Source organism: Cherax quadricarinatus, unplaced genomic scaffold (genome assembly GCF_038502225.1).
Source record: "Cherax quadricarinatus isolate ZL_2023a unplaced genomic scaffold, ASM3850222v1 Contig553, whole genome shotgun sequence".
NCBI lineage: Eukaryota > Metazoa > Arthropoda > Malacostraca > Decapoda > Parastacidae > Cherax > Cherax quadricarinatus.
The window spans coordinates 126,260-149,007 of NW_027195579.1; the positions used below are offsets into that span (position 1 = coordinate 126,260).

Consider the following 22,748-nt stretch of genomic DNA (forward strand, 5'->3'; position numbering starts at 1 on the left):
CGGAGATGGTGAAACTGCCGTTGTTTTGTTTAATTGTATTTGAAACAGCGATCAGTGCTGATTCGAGGCACTTGCGTCTGCGGAAATTAGTTTCTTTGATCACTAATTGGGCGTCTCTGAATTTCATGAGATGATTGGTGGAATTTCGGTGTTGTACACAGGCGTTGTTCAAGTTATCGTTCCTACATGCGTAAATGTGTTCATTGAGGCGGGTGTCGAGGTTTCTTGCTGTTTCACCTACGTAAATCTTGTCACAGCCTCCACAGGGTATAGTGTAAACTCCTGCATTGACTGGTTCATGGTGCTTAGATTTTGTCCTGGTTAGATCCTTTATTGAAGTGCTAGAAGCGATGGCGACTCTGGTGTTAGCTTGTGAAAGTACTTTTGAGACGTTCAGTGCAACCTGGCTGTTGGGAAGAATTATAACTTTGTTGGGAGTGGTGTTGATGCGTGGAGAATTAATGATCTGAAGAGCTCTTTTCTTGCAGTCTTTGATGAAAAAAGAAGGAAAATGTAACTCAGTGAATGTTTGGTGAATGTATGTAGTAGGTTGGTAGACAGCAACCACCCAGGGAAGTACTACCGTCCTGCCAGATGACTGTGAAACAGAAACCTGTAACTGTTTTGCATGATGGTAGGATTGCTGGTTTCTTTTTCTGTCTCATAAACACGCTAGATAACAGGGATATCTTGCTACTCCTACTTACACTTTGGTCACACTTCACAGACACGCACATGCATATATATATATACAGTGGACCCCCTCATAACGATTACCTCTGAATGCGACCAATTATGTAAGTGTATTTATGTAAGTGCGTTTGTACATGTATGTTTGGGGGTCTGAAATGGACTAATCTACTTCACAATATTCCTTATGGGAACAAATTCGGTCAGTACTGGCACCTGAACATACTTCTGGAGTGAAAAAATATCGTTAACCGGGGGTCCACTGTACATACATCTAGGTTTTTCACCTTTTTCTAAATAGTTCTTGTTCCTCTTTATTTCTTCTATTGTCCATGGGGAAGTGGAAAAGAATCTTTCCTCCGTAAGCCATGCGTGTCGTATGAGGCGACTAAAATGCCGGGAGCAATGGGCTAGTAACCCCTTCTCCTGTAGACATTTACTAAAAAAGAGAAGAAGAAAAACTTTATAAAACTGGGATGCTTAAATGTGCGTGGATGTAGTGCGGATGACAAGAAACAGATGATTGCTGATGTTATGAATGAAAAGAAGTTGGATGTCCTGGCCCTAAGCGAAACAAAGCTGAAGGGGGGTAGGGGAGTTTCGGTGGGGGGAAATAAATGGGATTAAATCTGGAGTATCTGAGAGAGTTAGAGCAAAGGAAGGGATAGCAGTAATGTTGAATGATCAGTTATGGAAGGAGAAAAGAGAATATGCACGTGTAAATTCAAGAATTATGTGGATTAAAGTAAAGGTTGGATGCGAGAAGTGGGTCATAATAAGCGTGTATGCACCTGGAGAAGAGAGGAATGCAGAGGAGAGAGAGAGATTTTGGGAGATGTTAAGTGAACGTATAGGAGCCTTTGAACCAAGTGAGAGACTAATTGTGGTTGGGGACCTGAATGCTAAAGTAGGAGAAACTTTTAAAGAGGGTGTGGTAGGTAAGTTTGGGGTGCCAGGTGTAAATGATAATGGGAGCCCTTTGATTGAACTTTGTATAGAAAGGGGTTTAGTTATAGGTAATACATATTTTAAGAAAAAGAGGATAAATAAGTATACAAGATATGATGTAGGGCAAAATGACAGTAGTTTGTTGGATTATGTATTGGTAGATAAAAGACTGTTGAGTAGACTTCAGGATGTACATGTTTATAGAGGGGCCACAGATATATCAGATCACTTTCTAGTTGTAGCTACACTGAGAGTAAAAGGTAGATGGGATACAAGGAGAATAGAAGCATCAGGGAAGAGAGAGGTGAAGGTTTATAAAGTAAAAGAGGAGGCAGTTAGGGTAAGATATAAACAGCTATTGGAGGATAGATGGGCTAATGAGAGCATAGGCAATGGGATCGAAGAGGTATGGGGTAGGTTTAAAAATGTAGTGTTAGAGTGTTCAGCAGAAGTTTGTGGTTACAGGAAAGTGGGTGCGGGAGGGAAGAGGAGCGATTGGTGGAATGATGATGTGAAGAGAGTAGTAAGGGAGAAAAAGTTAGCATATGAGAAGTTTTTACAAAGTAGAAGTGATGCAAGGAGGGAAGAGTATATGGAGAAAAAGAGAGAGGTTAAGAGAGTAGTGAAGCAATGTAAAAAGAGAGCAAATGAGAGAGTGGGTGAGATGTTATCAACAAATTTTGTTGAAAATAAGAAAAAGTTTTGGAGTGAGATTAACAAGTTAAGAAAGCCTAGAGAACAAATGGATTTGTCAGTTAAAAATAGGAGAGGAGAGTTATTAAATGGAGAGTTAGAGGTATTGGGAAGATGGAGGGAATATTTTGAGGAATTGTTAAATGTTGATGAAGATAGGGAAGCTGTGATTTCGTGTATAGGGCAAGGAGGAACAACATCTTGTAGGAGTGAGGAAGAGCCAGTTGTGAGTGTGGGGGAAGTTCGTGAGGCAGTAGGTAAAATGAAAGGGGGTAAGGCAGCCGGGATTGATGGGATAAAGATAGAAATGTTAAAAGCAGGTGGGGATATAGTTTTGGAGTGGTTGGTGCAATTATTTAATAAATGTATGGAAGAGGGTAAGGTACCTAGGGATTGGCAGAGAGCATGCATAGTTCCTTTGTATAAAGGCAAAGGGGATAAAAGAGAGTGCAAAAATTATAGGGGGATAAGTCTGCTGAGTATACCTGGTAAAGTGTATGGTAGAGTTATTATTGAAAGAATTAAGAGTAAGACGGAGAATAGGATAGCAGATGAACAAGGAGGCTTTAGGAAAGGTAGGGGGTGTGTGGACAAGGTGTTTACAGTGAAACATATAAGTGAACAGTATTTAGATAAGGCTAAAGAGGTCTTTGTGGCATTTATGGATTTGGAAAAGGCGTATGACAGGGTGGATAGGGGGGCAATGTGGCAGATGTTGCAAGTGTCTGGTGTAGGAGGTAGGTTACTGAAAGCAGTGAAGAGTTTTTACGAGGATAGTGAGGCTCAAGTTAGAGTATGTAGGAAAGAGGGAAATTATTTCCCAGTAAAAGTAGGCCTTAGACAAGGATGTGTGATGTCACCGTGGTTGTTTAATATATTTATAGATGGGGTTGTAAGAGAAGTAAATGCGAGGGTCTTGACAAGAGGCGTGGAGTTAAAAGATAAAGAATCACACACAAAGTGGGAGTTGTCACAGCTGCTCTTTGCTGATGACACTGTGCTCTTGGGAGATTCTGAAGAGAAGTTGCAGAGATTGGTGGATGAATTTGGTAGGGTGTGCAAAAGAAGAAAATTAAAAGTGAATACAGGAAAGAGTAAGGTTATGAGGATAACAAAAAGATTAGGTGATGAAAGATTGAATATCAGATTGGAGGGAGAGAGTATGGAGGAGGTGAATGTATTCAGATATTTGGGAGTGGACGTGTCAGCGGATGGGTCTATGAAAGATGAGGTGAATCATAGAATTGATGAGGGAAAAAGAGTGAGTGGTGCACTTAGGAGTCTGTGGAGACAAAGAACTTTGTCCTTGGAGGCAAAGAGGGGAATGTATGAGAGTATAGTTTTACCAACGCTCTTATATGGGTGTGAAGCATGGGTGATGAATGTTGCAGCGAGGAGAAGGCTGGAGGCAGTGGAGATGTCATGTCTGAGGGCAATGTGTGGTGTGAATATATGCAGAGAATTTGTAGTTTGGAAGTTAGGAGGAGGTGCGGGATTACCAAAACTGTTGTCCAGAGGGCTGAGGAAGGGTTGTTGGGGTGGTTCGGACATGTAGAGAGAATGGAGCGAAACAGAATGACTTCAAGAGTGTATCAGTCTGTAGTGGAAGGAAGGCAGGGTAGGGGTCAGCCTAGGAAAGGTTGGAGAGAGGGGGTAAAGGAGGTTTTGTGTGCGAGGGGCTTGGACTTCCAGCAGGTATGCATGAGCGTGTTTGATAGGAGTGAATGGAGACAAATGGTTTTTAATACTTGACGTGCTGTTGGAGTGTGAGCAAAGTAACATTTATGAAGGGGTTCAGGGAAACCGGCAGGCCGGACTTGAGTCCTGGAGATGGGAAGTACAGTGCCTGCACTCTGAAGGAGGGGTGTTAATGTTGCAGTTTAAAAACTGTAGTGTAAAGCACCCTTCTGGCAAGACAGTGATGGAGTGAATGATGGTGAAAGTTTTTCTTTTTCGGGCCACCCTGCCTTGGTGGGAATCGGCCAGTGTGATAATAAAAAAAATAAAAAATATATATATATATACATAGAAAAGAGTAAGGTGGTGAGGGTGTCAAATGATTTAGATAAAGAAAAATTGGATATCAAATTGGGGAGGAGGAGTATGGAAGAAGTGAATGTTTTCAGATACTTGGGAGTTGACGTGTCGGCGGATGGATTTATGAAGGATGAGGTTAATCATAGAATTGATGAGGGAAAAAAGGTGAGTGGTGCGTTGAGGTATATGTGGAGTCAAAAAACGTTATCTATGGAGGCAAAGAAGGGAATGTATGAAAGTATAGTAGTACCAACACTCTAATATGGATGTGAAGCTTGGGTGGTAAATGCAGCAGCGAGGTGACGGTTGGAGGCAGTGGAGATTTCCTGTTTAAGGGCAATGTGTGGTGTAAATATTATGCAGAAAATTCGGAGCGTGGAAATTAGGAAAAGGTGTGGAGTTAATAAAAGTATTAGTCAGAGGGCAGAAGAGGGGTTGTTGAGGTGGTTTGGTCATTTAGAGAGAATGGATCAAAGTAGAATGACATGGAAAGCATATAAATCTATAGGGGAAGGAAGGTGGGGTAGGGGTCGTCCTCGAAAGGGTTGGAGAGAGGGGGTAAAGGAGGTTTTGTGGGCAAGGGGCTTGGACTTCCAGCAAGCGTGTGTGAGCGTGTTAGATAGGAGTGAATGGAGACGAATGGTACTTGGGACCTGACGATCTGTTGGAGTGTGAGCAGGGTAATATTTAGTGAAGGGATTCAGGGAAACCGGTTATTTTCATATAGTCGGACTTGAGTCCTGGAAATGGGAAGTACAATGCCTGCACTTTAAAGGAGGGGTTTGGGATATTGGCAGTTTGGAGGGATATGTTGTGTATCTTTATATGTGTATGCTTCTAGACTGTTGTATTCTGAGCACCTCTGCAAAAACAGTGATAATGTGCGAGTGTGGTGAAAGTGTTGAATGATGATGAAAGTATGTTCTTTTTGGGGATTTTCTTTCTTTTTTGGGTCACCCTGCCTCGGTGGGAGACGGCCGAGGTGTTGGAATATATATATATATATATATATATATATATATATATATATATATATATAATATATATATATATATATATATATATATATATATAAATATATATAAAAATATATATACATATATATATATATATATATATATACATATATAAATATATATAGAAAGATATATATACATATATATAGAAATATATATATCTATCTTTCACATTACACTAACAGCCCACACATAGGAGAAGGTATGATGATGTTTTGGTCTGACTTTAATTAATAACTAATCACACACCAGTTAATAGTACAAGTTGAACCGAAACATCGTCATAAATTTCTTTCTCCTTTGTGCGGGTTATTTGTGTATTGTTCCAGTCACGGTATTCTGCCTTTTTGTTCTTTAAATCTTGCGTTCCTAAGACCAAATGAGTACGTCGCTAAGTGAGGATAGGCTATGCATTAGAAAATACAGTGGACCCCCGGTTTACGATATTGTTTCATTCCATAAGTATGTTCATGTGCCATTACTGACCGAATTTGTTCCCATAAGGAATATTGTGAATTAGATTAGTCTATTTCAGACCCCCAAACATACACATACAAATGCACTTACATAAATACACTTACATAATTGGTCGCATTGGGAGCTGATGGTAAACCGGGGGTCCACTGTACAGTATTTTGTAAATCTTTTTTAAAAGTTAAAATGTTTGTATCAAAACTAATTATTTTTTTAAAGTGAGGGTTCTTGTTTTTCTTGCAGAAAAGGATCTCCTGTCGTCCCTTCCACTCTCCCAGAGTTGCAGTGAGGCAGAGAGTGCAATAGTATTGGCCGTGTACGAAACGAGAGTGAATAAATACAGCTCTCCTAGTGAGCCGCTGACGCAGCCAGCAGCTCCCCTGGCGTCTAATGCCGACTTTATCACGGCGCAAGCCGAAAAACTCTACTATAACTGCAATTTTGCTCAGTGTTACCGATTAACGCAAGAGTTAGTATGCAGAACAACCACTGTAAAAAGTATAGTAAACTTCCAAGTATTTTCATAATTTCTCACATTATGAAGGAACTGTAAGAAATAATAAAAACGCTCGGAAATTCACTATTTTCACAGTTGTTGTTCTGTTTATTGTAATATCACCTGTTTACTGTGATCTTATTGCAAGAGTTAGTATATATGAAAAAAAAAATTGATTTTTGTTTAGGTAATGTAATTCTTGTGACCTTCAAGTGTAGAGATGAGTTTGTAAAGCTCTGGGGTCAGCATTTAACTTTTCAACTGTGCCCATTATGGTTTCAAACCCAACCTGTTCTGTGGTTTGCAGTTGTGTTATTACGATTTCATGAGTCGTTTCTTATTTTCCATTACTGTTTTTCTATATGTTTACCTTCAATATTTTCAAATAACATTTCTCTGGATATTCCAATGGTTTTTTTTGATCACAGGAAGATGCCTTAATAAACAAGAAAAAAAAGTCATAATTTTATTGATTGTTTTCATGTTACTAAATATAAAAAAAAGAAGAACTTTGGGTTCTTCTTCTTCAGGTCACACTGACTTGGTGGGAGACCGCCAGTCTGATAAAAAAAAATTTTTTTCATAAATCAGTGCCTTAAATATAACAAGTTCTACTATAATAGTGATGATAATGGTTATGTACAAGGCGTACAGACCGTAGCTGACATCGTGCTACGGTCGAACCTTGGTGTACAACCACCGCCCTACTCGAACAAAGCTCAGCATTCGACCAAACAAATACAACCTGCCAGAACTTCACTGTAAACTATATCGTGTTTCTTCACATTTTTTGGTGTTGTTTTTGTATTATTTGTATAAATAAGTCTCCATGGGGCCTGCGAAGATTAGTGATAACAGCCAACCAAACAGAAAATTGGTTGGGAAGAACTTGTTCGATACTCAAATGGAGCGGCACTCGAACAGCCTTCTGGAATGAATTAAGGTTGCATACCAAGGTTTTACTGTATATAGACAGCCCCTTGTTATGCAGAGCATTTCGAGCAAATAAGGTCAGTTTTGTCCCCAGGATGCGACCCACACCGGTCGACTAACACTTGGGTATCTGTTTTACTGCTAGGTGAACATTAACAGCAGGTGCCTTAACGAAATACAGTGGTACCCTAGTTTCAAACTGCTCCCAACTCGAAGAATTATGTAAGTGTATTTGTGTAAGTGCGTTTGTAAGTGTATTTTTGGGGGTACTTTTTTGGGGGTCTGAGCTGTATAGCCCTTGTGGCTTAGCACTTCTTTTTTATTTATTATTATTTTTTATTATCACACTGGCCGATTCCCACCAAGGCAGGGTGGCCCGAAAAAGAAAAACTTTCACCATCATTCACTCCATCACTGTCTTGCCAGAAGGGTGCTTTACACTACAGTTTTTAAACTGCAACATTAACACCCCTCTTTCAGAGTGCAGGCACTGTACTTCCCATCTCCAGGACTCAAGTCCGGCCTGCCAGTTTCCCTGAATCCCTTCATAAATGTTACTTTGCTCACACTCCAACAGCACGTCAAGTATTAAAAACCATTTGTCTCCATTCACTCCTATCAAACACGCTCACGCATGCTTGCTGGAAGTCCAAGCCCCTCGCACACAAAACCTCCTTTACCCCCTCCCTCCAACCTTTCCTAGGCCGACCCCTACCCCGCCTTCCTTCCACTACAGACTGATACACTCTTGAAGTCATTCTGTTTCGCTCCATTCTCTCTACATGTCCGAACCACCTCAACAACCCTTCCTCAGCCCTGTGGACAACAGTTTTGGTAATCCCGCACCTTCTCCTAACTTCCAAACTACGAATTCTCTGCATTATATTCACACCACACATTGCCCTCAGACATGACATCTCCACTGCCTCCAGCCTTCTCCTCGCTGCAACATTCATCACCCATGCTTCACACCCATATAAGAGCGTTGGTAAAACTATACTCTCATACATTCCCCTCTTTGCCTCCAAGGACAAAGTTCTTTGTCTCCACAGACTCCTAAGTGCACCACTCACTCTTTTTCCCTCATCAATTCTATGATTCACCTCATCTTTCATAGACCCATCTGCTGACACGTCCACTCCCAAATATCTGAATACGTTCACCTCCTCCATACTCTCTCCCTCCAATCTGATATTCAATCTTTCATCACCTAATCTTTTTGTTATCCTCATAACCTTACTCTTTCCTGTATTCACCTTTAATTTTCTTCTTTTGCACACCCTACCAAATTCATCCACCAATCTCTGCAACTTCTCTTCAGAATCTCCTAAGAGCACAGTGTCATCAGCAAAGAGCAGCTGTGACAACTCCCACTTTGTGTGTGATTCTTTATCTTTTAACTCCATGCCTCTTGCCAAGACCCTCGCATTTACTTCTCTTACAACCCCATCTATAAATATATTAAACAACCACGGTGACATCACACATCCTTGTCTAAGGCCTACTTTTACTGGGAAAAAATTTCCCTCTTTCCTACATACTCTAACTTGAGCCTCACTATCCTCGTAAAAACTCTTCACTGCTTTCACTAACCTACCTCCTACACCATACACCTGCAACATCTGCCACATTGCCCCCCTATCCACCCTGTCATACTGTTCACTTATATGTTTCACTGTAAACACCTGGTCCACACACCCCTTTTTGATTATAATAATAATAATTTGGGGGTCTGAAACGGACTAATTTAATTTACATTATTCCTTATGGGAACAAATTTGTTCGGTATTGGCACTTGGACAGCCATCTGGAATGAAATAAGTTCGAAACTCAGGGTGCCACTGTACCTCCTAATGTTTTCCCTCATACCAGGGATCGAACCCCAGACCTCAATGTGTGAGCTGAGTGGAACAGAATTCTTCCTCTGTAAGTCATGTGTGTTGTAAGAGGCGACTAAAATGCCGGGAGCAAGGGGCTAGTAACCCCTTCTCCTGTATACATTACTAAATTTAAAAAGAGAAACTTTTGTTTTTCTTTTTTATGTCACCTTGCCTTGGTGGGAGATGGCTGGTGTGTTAAAAAACAAATAAGTTCTTGGATACGAAGTTTAAGCCAGAAGGCCCTTGATTTGTAGTGAGAAAGATGCATATAAGTTATAGTGATTCACTGAATCATTCATAATATAACATACAGGAATTTCTTTGCAGAGTACTGAAGAAAGATCCGTATCACACTGGTTGTCTGCCTATACATGTTTCTTGTCTAGTGGAACTCAAGCAGTCTAATAGTAAGTATCTACTAAAGACTTTATACTTGATATTGCAATACATCTGTATCTCAACCTTTTTTGTTTAATGTTAAGTGCTAAACTCAATGGGCTAAGTGCTAAACTCCGTCTACTGGGCGGGAGACAGATGTGTTTTCTTGGCCTGTAATTTCTGATTCTTTTTTGTTTTATTTTTATATAACCTGATGTCTTTTATGGGACAGTAAAGTCTGTATATTATGGTAAGTGTTCATTGTATTCTTCCTCCGTAAGCCATGTGTGTCATAAGAGGCAACTAAAATGCCAGGAGCAAGGGACTAGTAACCCCTTCTGTATACATTACTAAATATATAAAGAGAAACTTTTGTTTTTCTTTTTGGGCCGCCCCGCCTCAGTGGGAGACAGCCAGTGTGTTGAAAGAAGAAAGAGTTCATTGTGTGTTACTTTGATTTTCTCAGGATTCTTGTTCAATTTCAGTATCTTCTAAACAGTTAGTGTCAGATTTTGTACTATACTGTGCCTGCACTCTGAAGGACAAATAAAGATGTTACAGTTTGGGGTGCCACCTGAACTGTAGTGTCAGCACCCTTCTGCTAAGACATGAGTGAACGATAGGTAAGGTTTGTCAGGAAACTGGATAAGTGTTTCCTGGTGCAGGTCTTAGTCATATGATGACCCACAGCTGGAGCTTTTGGTCATCTGAGCAAGGCCTTCCACTGGCTTACCCCTCCACCACAGATGAATATCCTGCTAGTGTGGCCACGATGAACTTTAGCTCAAGTCCCCTGAAAACCTCCACCGTGTTTACAATCGTGTTATTACAATTTCATGAATCGTAGATACTGCGTTTAATTCAGATGCTTTATGAACAAAAACAGTGGAACACTTGACACATATAAGTCAGCATCCTGCATATGGTGTTATGGTAACATTTGATGGCAGCCATCAAGTGTACCATGTGTATTTCCTGACGAATAAAACACATGCAACACTTGGATCTTAGTAAGGCTTTTGATAGAGACTTTTTTGGTGCTATCCTTTGCAGTTTACACATATGTTACTATGTGTAATAAGATCACAGGAAACATGATATCACAGTATGCAGAAATAACTACTGTGAAAAATAGTGAATTTCCAGGTGCTTGGAAATTCACTATTCTTTTCACAGTAGTTATTTTGCATGTTACTGTGTATGATGATTGTACTTATGTGTACCTGTACCTGAATAAACTTAGAGCCAACACAGACCCAGTTATCAAGATACGTCAACTCTCTCCATAATTCATTCTTCAGGTTTTACATATAATCAGTGAAGGGTTGTCCATAGGAGCTGCAGTACCCCCAGATGCTCACTGCCAGACACATTACTTCATCAACCCTACGCTAAAATAATTTGCAACTGACAAATCTATTACAGGAAAAATTTGTTGTATGTTGTTTTCAATATATTTGTAAGCGAATTTTTATTTTTTTTTTTGTTGAAACGAGATAAAAAATGATTAAAATTAGAAGTTTGATGCGGTACAATAGTATAGGTATTACTGGCACTACGAGCCGCCACTGCATATAACGTTTCAATACTTTGACTTTTTCTTAATATTATTTGAGTTTGTTGTTTACGATATTTACTGTAGCAAGTGGCTGGTAACCCCTTTTCCTGTATAAATTACTAAATTTAAAAAGAGAAACTTTTGTTTTTGTTTTTGGGTCACCCTGTCTTGGTGGGATACAGCCAGTTTGTTGAAAGAAGAAGAATATTTACCATATTTTCCAGCGTATAAGTTGCTTCTTTTTTCCCACAAAAAATCTTGGAAAATGAGCCTGCACCTTATATGCTCAAGGTCAGAGTCAAGGGTAGACTTTGTGTTGCACTTTACCATAAAGTAAGAGGGTAATTAACCCTTGAATGTGATTACTGATTTACTGTTATGATACTTGTGTTGTGCGTCTTATATGCCGGAAAGTGTGGTACAGAAGTCACCTCTTATCTGCAGGGAAACGTTCGTAGACTTACCGTGGATACCTGAAATGGTAGATAATAGCGAACCCTATACATAATTCTTTTTACTATTTTTTTTCTTTCAGCAAATTGGCCATATCCCACCAAGACAGGGTGGCCTAAAAAGGGAAAAACAAAAGTTTCTCTTTTTAACTTCAGTAACATATATAGGAGAAGGGGTTACTAGCCTGTTGCTCCTGGCATTTTAGTCGCCTCTTATGACACTCATGGCTTACGGAGGAAGAATTCTCTTCCACCTCCCCATGGAGAAATTCTTTTTCGTTTACATATATAACTTTGAAAGTTCCTTGATAATGAGAGAAATCATGAAAGCACTTGGAATTTTACTGTTTTTTCACATTGCTAATTCTACATATCTGTGATAAAGTTTAATTAATAAATAATTCATAACAAGTGGAGAATTAGCACTGATTGGCAGCACTTCACGGGTTTTTTTTTAGGCTTTGAAGAACTGTCACCTTCTCTACTTTTGTGCTTTGGGGCCATTATTACCATTATTATGCAAAATTAGGGGTTATTCTTGGGCTGCAATAAACCACAGAAACCGAATCCACAGATACGAGGGCTCTACCATACTCAGATTTTCTTGACAAGTGTATAGCTTTTTTATTAACCTTAATATTTCTTTGCAGCATTGTTTCTGCTGGCCCATAAATTGGTGGATTTGTACCCTGAAAGTGCACTTGCTTGGTTTGCTGTTGGCTGTTATTATTATCTCATAGGTAACTATATGTTGCAATTTTTGAGCTGTAGTATTGGCATGCCTCTGGCAAGACGGTGATAGAGTGAGTGACGATAAAAGTGTCTCTTCTTTTTTTGGATCACCCCGCCTCCGTGGGAAACGACCGATGTGTTAAAAAAAAATATGGTAACTGTGTCACGACTCAAAAATTCAGTAAATCTTCGATATAGTGGACTAATGGGAAAGGGGGTAACAGGTGGCACGACTCAAAACTTCAGTAAATCTTCGATATAGTGGACTAATGGGAAAGGGGGTAACAGGTGGCTGGTAATAGTGATTGTCGTGGGTAGAAACAAGATTGTTTGCCATGATTGTTACATTTATTAAACACATTTAAAATTTTTATTTCTTTGTCTTTTTTCTTTCTTTCAACGTACCAGCCGTATCCCACTGAGGTCGGGTGGCCCAAAAGGAAAAACAAAATTTTTTGTATAGTATACAAACTATAGCTTACATGTAATAAAGTATTATTAATAAAATAGCCACTAACATACATGAGCATTTCCCGCAGACTGATCTTAATGCTTACACAATACTTGAGAGGCACGTAAGTTGCCCCGTCTTCTAACATCACGTTCATTTTCCACTATAATCTACCTTGTTCATAATTACTATTGCATTTGCTTTGTCTGTTTTGTAAGGTGAAGTCCGGGATCTTTCTTTACTTCAGGTCTCTGCAACACAATTGTCCTCGAAGATTTGTCAAGTTATATCATGAATTAAGGAAAGATCCTGGACTTCACCTTATGAAACAGACAAAGAAAATGTGATGGTAATTATGGACAAGAAGGAGGGGTGTTAATGTTGCAGTTTAAAAACTGTAGTGTAAAGCACTCTTCTGGCAAGACAGTGATGGAGTGAATGATGGTGAAAGTTTTTCTTTTTCGGGCCACCCTGCCTGGGTGGGAATCGGCCAGTGTGATAATAAAAAAAATAAAAAATAATAAATAGATTATAGTAGATAAATGAACATGTTATTAGAAGACGGGGAACTTACGTCCCCCTTAAAATTAGACATAGGTTATGGAGTGCAAATTTTAACTGTATATTATTACAAAAAAAAAAACTGGTAAAAATTCATAGTAGAGGTAGCAAAAAAATTTTTACATCGGACAATTGTTTAACCACTGAACTCCATCAGTTATTTCTTCATCAGTTAACCCAGTAAATTCTGTCTTGTATTTCTGTCTTGTATTTCTGTCTTGTATTTCTGTCTTGTATTTCTGGGAATTGACACAGTTACTTTTTGCTGATGATACTGTGCTTATGGGAGATTCTAAAGAAAAATTGCAAAGGTTAGTGGATGAGTTTGGGAATGTGTGTAAAGGTAGAAAGTTGAAAGTGAACATAGAAAAGAGTAAGGTGATGAGGGTGTCAAATGATTTAGATAAAGAAAAATTGGATATCAAATTGGGGAGGAGGAGTATGGAAGAAGTGAATGTTTTCAGATACTTGGGAGTTGACGTGTCGGCGGATGGATTTATGAAGGATGAGGTTAATCATAGAATTGATGAGGGAAAAAAGGTGAGTGGTGCGTTGAGGTATATGTGGAGTCAAAAAACGTTATCTATGGAGGCAAAGAAGGGAATGTATGAAAGTATAGTAGTACCAACACTCTTATATGGGTGTGAAGCTTGGGTGGTAAATGCAGCAGCGAGGAGACGGTTGGAGGCAGCGGAGATGTCCTGTTTAAGGGCAATGTGTGGTGTAAATATTATGCAGAAAATTCGGAGTGTGGAAATTAGGAGAAGGTGTGGAGTTAATAAAAGTATTAGTCAGAGGGCAGAAGAGGGGTTGTTGAGGTGGTTTGGTCATTTAGAGAGAATGGATCACAGTAGAATGACATGGAAAGCATATAAATCTATAGGGGAAGGAAGGCGGGGTAGGGGTCGTCCTCGAAAGGGTTGGAGAGAGGGGGTAAAGGAGGTTTTGTGGGTAAGGGGCTTGGACTTCCAGCAAGCGTGCGTGAGCGTGTTAGATAGGAGTGAATGGAGACGAATGGTACTTGGGACCTGACGATCTGTTGGAGTGTGAGCAGGGTAATATTTAGTGAAGGGATTCAGGGAAACCGGTTATTTTCATATAGTCGGACTTGAGTCCTGGAAATGGGAAGTACAATGCCTGCACTTTAAAGGAGGGGTTTGGGATATTGGCAGTTTGGAGGGATATGTTGTGTATCTTTATATGTTTATGCTTCTAGACTGTTGTATTCTGAGCACCTCTGCAAAAACAGTGATAATGTGCGAGTGTGGTGAAAGTGTTGAATGATGATGAAAGTATTTTCTTTTTGGGGATTTTCTTTCTTTTTTGGGTCACCCTGCCTCGGTGGGAGACGGCCGACTTGTTGAAAAAAAAAAAAAAATTTCTGTCTTGTATTTCTGTCTTGTATTTCTGTCTTGTATTTCTGTCTTGTATTTCTGTCTTGTATTTCGGTAAATTTGAAGGTCTTATATGCTCAGTTGCCCTGGACTGATATTTTTTTTTTTTTCCAACAAGTCGGTCGTCTCCCACCGAGGCAGAGTGACCCAAAAAAGAAAGAAAATCCCCAAAAAGAAAATACTTTCATCATCATTCAACACTTTCACCACACTCACACATTATCACTGCTTTTTCAGAGGTGCTCAGAATACAACAGTTTAGAAGCATATACGTATAAAGATACACAACATATCCCTCCAAACTGCCAATATCCCAAACCCCTCCTTTAAAGTGCAGGCATTGTACTTGCCATTTCCAGGACTCAAGTCCGACTGTATGAAAATAACCGGTTTCCCTGAATCCCTTCACTGGACTGATATATAATAATAAATTTATTTGTTAGTAATCAATAAATTGAAATATTTACTTTTTGTATTGTTCCAGTTATGATATTGTGCTTTTTTTGTTCTTTTTTGTCCTAGGTAAGAATGAGCAGGCCCGCCGGTACTTGAGTAAAGCAACAGCGCTAGACAGAGTGTTTGGGCCAGCCTGGATAGCATATGGCCACTCATTTGCGGCCGAGAATGAGCACGACCAAGCTATGGCCGCTTACTTCAAGGCGGCTCAGCTTATGAAAGGCTGTCATCTTCCGCTGTTGTATATTGGTATGGAATATGGCCTTACAAACAACCCGAAGTTTGCAGAGAAGTTCTTCAAGGAGGCTTTAGAAATAGCGCCGGAAGATCCATTTGTCTTGCATGAGCTCGGAGTCGTAGCTTTCAGCAATCAAGAGTGAGCACAACAATAGTTATGTTACACAGATAATTCTCACATAGATGTTTCAGTCCAAGATGTTTTGGTCTGACTTGGATCATTTACAGTCACGCTAGCACAAGAGAGTGAATTAGTGTGACTTTGTAAATGGTCCAAGATGGACCGAAACGTCATTGTAAGTTCCTCTCTCCTATGTGTGGGTTATTTGTGTATTGTTCCAGTCACATTATTATTCCTTTTTGTTCTTTGAGAGATAAAGTTTTACATCTCCATGGAGAAGTGAAAAAGAATTCTTCCTCCATAAGCCGTGTGTGTCGTAAGAGACGACTAAAATGCCGGGAGCAAGAGGCTAGTAACCTCTTCTCCTGTATACATTACTAATTTTAAAAAGAAAAACTTTTGTTTTTCTTTTTGTGGGATATGGCCGATTTGTTGGAAAAACAAAACTTTTGATTAGATACAGGTTGAGTGGTAAATTTTAATTAGGTATTATTACGGTAGAGAGGTAGCAAAGAATATTACATTTAGTATAACTCACAAACTCCTGAGTAGCGTCACCAAAGCTAAAACCTCGTATAACTTTAAAAATAGGTTAGACAAGTACATGAATGAGTGTGAGTTGGGCCTTCCTAGCATGGGCTAGTAGTTCTGCTGCAGTGATCCTTCTTAAGTTAGAAAAAACTGACTTAGTAGTACAGTGGACCCCCGGTTAACGATATTTTTTCACTCCAGAAGTATGTTTAGGTGCCAGTACTGACCGAATTTGTTCCCATAAGAAATATTGTGAAGTAGATTAGTCCAGTTCAGACCCCCAAACATACACATACAAACGCACTTACATAAATACACTTACATAATTGGTCGCATTCGGAGGTAATCGTTATGCGGGGGTCCACTGTACTCTTGACTCACATACTGAGTGATTATGGTTTAATCCCTGGTACAGGTACAAAAGCTGGTCATGTTCATCCCCTCAAGGAAGACTCCTTGATGCTGGTGAGGGGCTCATGATCTAGGGAATTGGATCTGCACTCCAGTTCCCTGAATTAAGCCTGAATACCTTCCACATTCCCCACCACAGGAGCTGCATAATCCTACAGGTTTAGCACTCCCCCTTGATTATAATAATAATAATGGGCATGTTTCTTAAGCCTCCTGCCCCTGTTCACCTAGTAATAGGCAGGTACCTGGGTGTTAGTTCACTGGTTTGGGTGGCATCCTGGGGGTGGTAGTATACCTTAGATCAGGGTGGGCAAACTGTGGCCCGCAGGCCACATATGGCCCACCGAAGGTTTTCATGTGGCCTCCCCAAAATCAAGTCACATACTTACGTATATGCAACTTAATGAGCAAAACTTTGTTCATTTTCCTCTGTTGAAAACACGAGCTGTTAGACAAGCATTATCAGGCAAGTACAGTTCCCAGCTGATAGCACTAAAAAGTTTGAACAATAAAATGGTATAAAATACCGACAGGTTGTTATTCCAGACAATGGAACAATACTCTTCTCCAGACTGAGGGACTGACCACCTCAAAACTTTAAGGGTGATGGACTGATTACATCGTCTTCAAGTCTCTTCTGCTTCTATCAACTTTGCTGTACTCGACTGAAGAAGCCTACTGTGTAGGCGAAACGTTTCGAAATAAAAGATACCTAACTGTTGCATATGTGTCTTACCTAAACAACTAAAAAATTTACCCGCCCCTGCCTTAGAGCTGGGCTTGTAAAACTGATGTGTAGACAAAACTGCCTAGTTAATAACTTTCAGAAAGAATAAGGTTAAAGGAGATCCCTGGGCACAAAGAATAAGGTTAAAGGAGATCCCTGGGCACAGCACTTTATTTTTTTTTTTTATTATCACACTGGCCGATTCCCACCAAGGCAGGGTGGCCCGAAAAAGAAAAAACTTTCACCATCATTCACTCCATCACTGTCTTGCCAGAAGGGTGCTTTACACTACAGTTTTTAAACTGCAACATTAACACCCCTCCTTCAGAGTGCAGACACTGTACTTCCCATCTCCAGGACTCGAGTCCGGCCTGCCGGTTTCCCTGAACCCGTTCATAAACGTTTATGAAGGGGTTCAGGGAAACCGGCAGGCCGGACTTGAGTCCTGGAGATGGGAAGTACAGCACTTTATGCCCAAAAAATGTACAATATGGTCGGGCCCTGCTGTTGCAGCAGGCTAGGTTCTGGGCTATGTACATGGTTGCATTTACAGTGATTTCTGTATACCTTTAATTTCTTCTGTGGAAGACATTGAGCAATGATGCCAAATCCTGTGTATCTCACTTGAATTTAGGACAGAAAACACCATCTCCAGCTGAGGCAGAGTGACCCAGAGAAGCAAACGCATTCACCATTATATATATTAGATTGCCGTCTTGTCAAGTGTGTGCCAGTGTAATTAGAGTATCCTTCAATTGTAACATCCTCACTCATCCTTCAGAGTGTAGGTACTGTACTTCCCACCTCCAGAATTGTAACATCCTCACTCATCCTTCAGAGTACAGGTACTGTACTTCCCACCTCCAGAATTGTAACATCCTCACTCATCCTTCAGAGTACAGGTACTGTACTTCCCACCTCCAGAATTGTAACATCCTCACTCATCCTTCAGAGTACAGGTACTGTACTTCCCACCTCCAGAACTGTAACATCCTCACTCATCCTTCAGAGTACAGGTACTGTACTTCCCACCTCCAGAATTGTAACATCCTCACTCATCCTTCAGAGTACAGGTACTGTACTTCCCACCTCCAGAATTGTAACATCCTCACTCATCCTTCAGAGTACAGGTACTGTACTTCCCACCTCCATAACTGTAACATCCTTACTCATCCTTCAGAGTACAGGTACTGTACTTCCCACCTCCAGAATTGTAACATCCTCACTCATCCTTCAGAGTACAGGTACTATACTTCCCACCTCCAGAATTGTAACATCCTCACTCATCCTTCAGAGTACAGGTACTGTACTTCCCACCTCCAGAACTGTAACATCCTCACTCATCCTTCAGAGTACAGCACTGTAACATCCTCACTCATCCTTCAGAGTGCAGCACTGTAACATCCCATTCCTTATTTAGAGCACAGGGACTATTTTATATGTTCTGAATAAATGTAATTAAACATGACTATCCTATTTTGTGATCAGAAAATCTTGTGTCAACAGATATGTGTCAGCGGACGTATACTTGCGACGCGCTGTGGCATTAGTAGAAGAGAGTGGTGTTGTGGTCGTACCAGAGAAATGGGCGGCCTTATTAAATAACCTGGCTCATAACTGTCGAAAACTACAGAAATACGAAGAGGCTCTTCACTTCCATCAACAGGTATAGTAACGGTGCTTGTATGCGTGTGTGTATATGTATACATGTGGTGGAACCTTGGTACTGGAGTAGCGCCTTATTTGAACAAAGTTCGGCACTCAACCAAACAAACGCAACCTGCCAGAACTTCACTGTAAACTATTTTGTGTTTTTTCACATTTTTTGGATTTTTTTTATTTATTTTTTTTTTTTATTTTTTTTTTTTTTCAACAAGTCGGTCGTCTCCCACCGAGGCAGGGTGACCCAAAAAAAAGAAAGAAAATCCCCAAAAAGAAAATACTTTCATCATCATTCAACACTTTCACCACACTCGCACATTATCACTGCTTTTGCAGAGGTGCTCAGAATACAACAGTTTAGAAGCATATACGTATAAAGATACACAACATATCCCTCCAAACTGCCAATATCCCAAACCCCTCCTTTAAAGTGCAGGCATTGTACTTCCCATTTCCAGGACTCAAGTCAGACTATATGAAAATATTTGTATAAATATATTTGTATAAATATATGAATATATTTGTATAAATAAGTCACTGTGGGAGGCGACTAAAATGCTGGGAGCAAGGGGCTAGTAACCCCTTCTCCTGTATAAATTACTAAATTTAAAAAGAGAAGCTTTCGTTTTTCTTTTTGGGCCGCCCTGCCTTGGTGGGATGCAGCCAGTTTGTTGAAAAAAAAAAAAGTCACTATGGGGCCTACGAAGATTAGTGATAACAGCTGACCAAAAGGAAAATTAGTTGGGAAAAATTTACTCAAAACTCAAATGGATTGGCACTCGAACAGCCTTCTGGAATGGATTAACCCTTTGACTGTTTCCGACGTATAAATACGTCTTACGAGCCAATGTTTCTGACGTATTTATACGCATAAATTCTAGCAGCTTCAAATCAAGCAGGAGAAAGCTGGTAGGCCCACATGTGAGAGAATGGGTCTCCATGGTCAGTGTGCACCATATAAAAAAAATCGGGGAGCCAGTGGTGCATTGTGGGAATGCCATTTCAGTTGTCCTTTTTCAGCATGTCTAGGGGTAAGAAATATGTGATTCCCCAGCAAATCTGGGACTCTTCTCTTCCCAAGTGATGCTCTAACACAGATGGAAGTGTCAGTGAAGATCAATTTCATGATTTGGAGGAGTTTGAGACCAAAAGCAATGGAGGAGGAGGAGGGGAGGAAGAGGAGGAGGAGGAGGAGGAGGGAAGGAAGAGGAGGAGGAGGAGGAGGGAAGGAAGAGGAGGAGGAGGAGGAGAAGAGGAGGAGGAGGAGGAGGAAGAAGAAGATGTAATAATATTGTTCCCTTGAAGCAAGAAAAAAAAAGTCCACCCCATGACAGTGACAAGATAAGGGGAGATGACATCTGATAAGAGCTGACTTTGATGAGCCTAAAGGAGGGTAATATTACATGACCATCACCCTCCCTTTGTTTTTGCTGGTACACAAACATTTCTGTCTGTCTATTTGTCTGTCTGTCAAGCTCCCTGTCTGTCCATCTAGCTCTCTGTCTCAGAGAGAGCCACAAGACTGTGTCATCATGTTTACTTACATCTTCAAGCAGAGTATAGCACTTTGTCTGGATTTCTTGGGTTATCCTAGGTAATTTACACTATGTATACTTGTATTTATGTGTACCTGTGAGACAGAGATAGGCAGACAGATAGAAAGAGAGACAGATTGAAAGATATAGAATGAGGGAGAAAGATAATTAGATAGAATGGAGGAGGGGAAGCAGCATCCGACCCCATTGTTTTGACAGGCGGTAGGGGGAGTGACTAATGAGACAATATGTCACTTTGACAGCTGCCGACTTCTGACTCAAAACAATTATAAGCCACACACTCCCACACAAGACAAGGAGGAGGAGAAGGAGGAGAAGGAGAAGGAGAAGGAGAAGGAGAAGGAGGAGGAGGAGGAGGAGGACGAGGGGGAGGAGAAGGAGGAGGAGGAGGAGGAGGAGAAGGAGGAGGAGAAGGAGGAGGAGGAGAAGGAGGAGAAAGAGAAGGAGGAGGAGAAGGAGGAGGAGGAGAAGGAGAAGGAGGAGGAGGAGAAGGAGAAGGAGGAGGAGGAGGATGATTGTTTGTTTTTGTAAACAAGTTTTGTAAACAATATATTGATAATTTTGTTTGTGTGCTTATTGTGTTGTATACAACGAGTGTATATATATACATTGCACCTTACTTTGGTCTCATAGGCCACATAAGTTATGTGAAAAAATAAAATAGTGAAAAAAACAAAAAACCTTCAATTACAAGTAAACTAAAGTTTACCGGGTGAGCGGCAGTCGCCGCTGTTGCCATACGCGGCTCATTTTCTGCAAACTTCACGGCTCTATATCTCGGTAAGTACCGATGGCAAAAAAAATTTTTTTGGACTAAAACACTCAGAAAAATAATCTTAACATTTTCATAAGAAAAAATAATTTTTTTTTTTTTGAATATTTGGCGACATAGAATGACAGTTTCAGAGAGGGGCCTGAAACAGTCAAAGGGTTAAGATTGAGTACCAAGGTTCCACTGTATATGGAGTGAGAGATATGGGAGGAAATGCAAAATAAACCCAGTGAGGAGCAGAGGTGCGGTGGGCACAATAAGGAACACTGTGTCAACATACGTGGCCCCAGACTGTTCAACATCTTACCAGAGATATCAGAAACACAGCTTGAACAAGTGTAGAAGTCTTCAAGAGAAAACTGGACAAGTATCTCACCAGGTGGCAGATCAACCAAGCTGTGATGGATATGTGGGGGCAGCAGCCCTCCAGCAGCAACAAACTGGTTGACCAGTCTAGCACCAAATGAGCCTGGCCCATGGCCAGACTCCGAGAGTAGTAAGACTCCCAAAACTCATTGGTGGTAAGGTATATATATGCTTGAATCTTCTCAGATACTATTATCTTTTCCGAGGAGTGTAAAACAAAAGCCTTGTAAACAATTTGTTCTGTTAGGTTTGTTCTGTTAGATTTGTACTGTTAGGTTTGTTCTGTTAGGTTTGTTCTGTTAGGTTTGTTCTGTTAGGTTTGTTCTGTTAGGTTTGTTCTGTTAGGTTTGTTCTGTTAGGTTTGTTCTGTTAGGTTTGTTCTGTTAGGTTTGTTCTGTTAGGTTTATTCTGTTAGATTTGTTCTGTTAGGTTTGTTCTGTTAGGTTTGCTAGACTTTTCTTTTGGTTTTGGATATTGATAGTTTGGAGGGACATCTAAGCTGTCATATCAGAGCACCTTTGCAAAGACAGTGATTATGTATGAGTGATGGTGAAAGTGTTGAATGATGATGAAAGTTTTTCTCTTTCTTTTTGGGGCATCCTTCCTCGGTGGGAAACGGCCGACGTGTTAAAAAAAAAAAATGTAAAATCCTGTAAATGACAAAGCTCTACTCTAACATTGTGTAGGTATACATTGTTTCACTTAATAATTAAATAAAATTTGAATGGTGTTGTACAAGATAACACGTACATCTTGCTTCTTCTACCTACACTTCATGTGCATGTACATGAATATCTGTACATACCCTTCTGAGTGTTCATCTATTTTCTTAATAGTTCTTCTTATTTATTTCTCTTCATCTCCATGGGGAAGTGGGGAAGAGTTCTTCCTTCATAAGCCATGCGTTGTACAAGAATGATATACAATACCAACAAGATGAGAGTAAGACACATGTGCAACATCTGGGTATCTTTATTGTAGACGTTTCGCCATCCAGTGACTTTATCAATACAAATTCCAGGACATAACTTGAAGATAGTAGAACTAGGTACAGAAGATGAGGTAATCAGTCCCTCAACCTAGGAGTAGGTGCGAAGAGCACTGTAGTCGTGGAGATTCTGAAGCAGAAGCAAGGCGCCTGACACTTATATACTAACGTCAGGTGGAAATGGGACAGGTAGCAGACGAGGGCATAGTCACTGGTAGGCGGGATTCC

At 40.3% G+C, this 22,748-nt stretch overlaps 1 protein-coding gene across 1 annotated transcript in view; it reads left to right on the plus strand.

The window, feature by feature from the left end:
- The window catches only part of LOC138851419 (cell division cycle protein 16 homolog), a 37,526-nt gene that overhangs the window by 10,736 nt on the left and 4,042 nt on the right, over positions 1-22,748 (plus strand). The window contains exons 4-8 of the mRNA XM_070080518.1: positions 6,102-6,327; positions 9,495-9,574; positions 12,206-12,295; positions 15,216-15,525; positions 18,683-18,842. Of these exons, the coding sequence (XP_069936619.1) occupies positions 6,102-6,327; positions 9,495-9,574; positions 12,206-12,295; positions 15,216-15,525; positions 18,683-18,842 (866 nt within the window). The remainder of the gene's footprint in view (positions 1-6,101; positions 6,328-9,494; positions 9,575-12,205; positions 12,296-15,215; positions 15,526-18,682; positions 18,843-22,748) is intronic.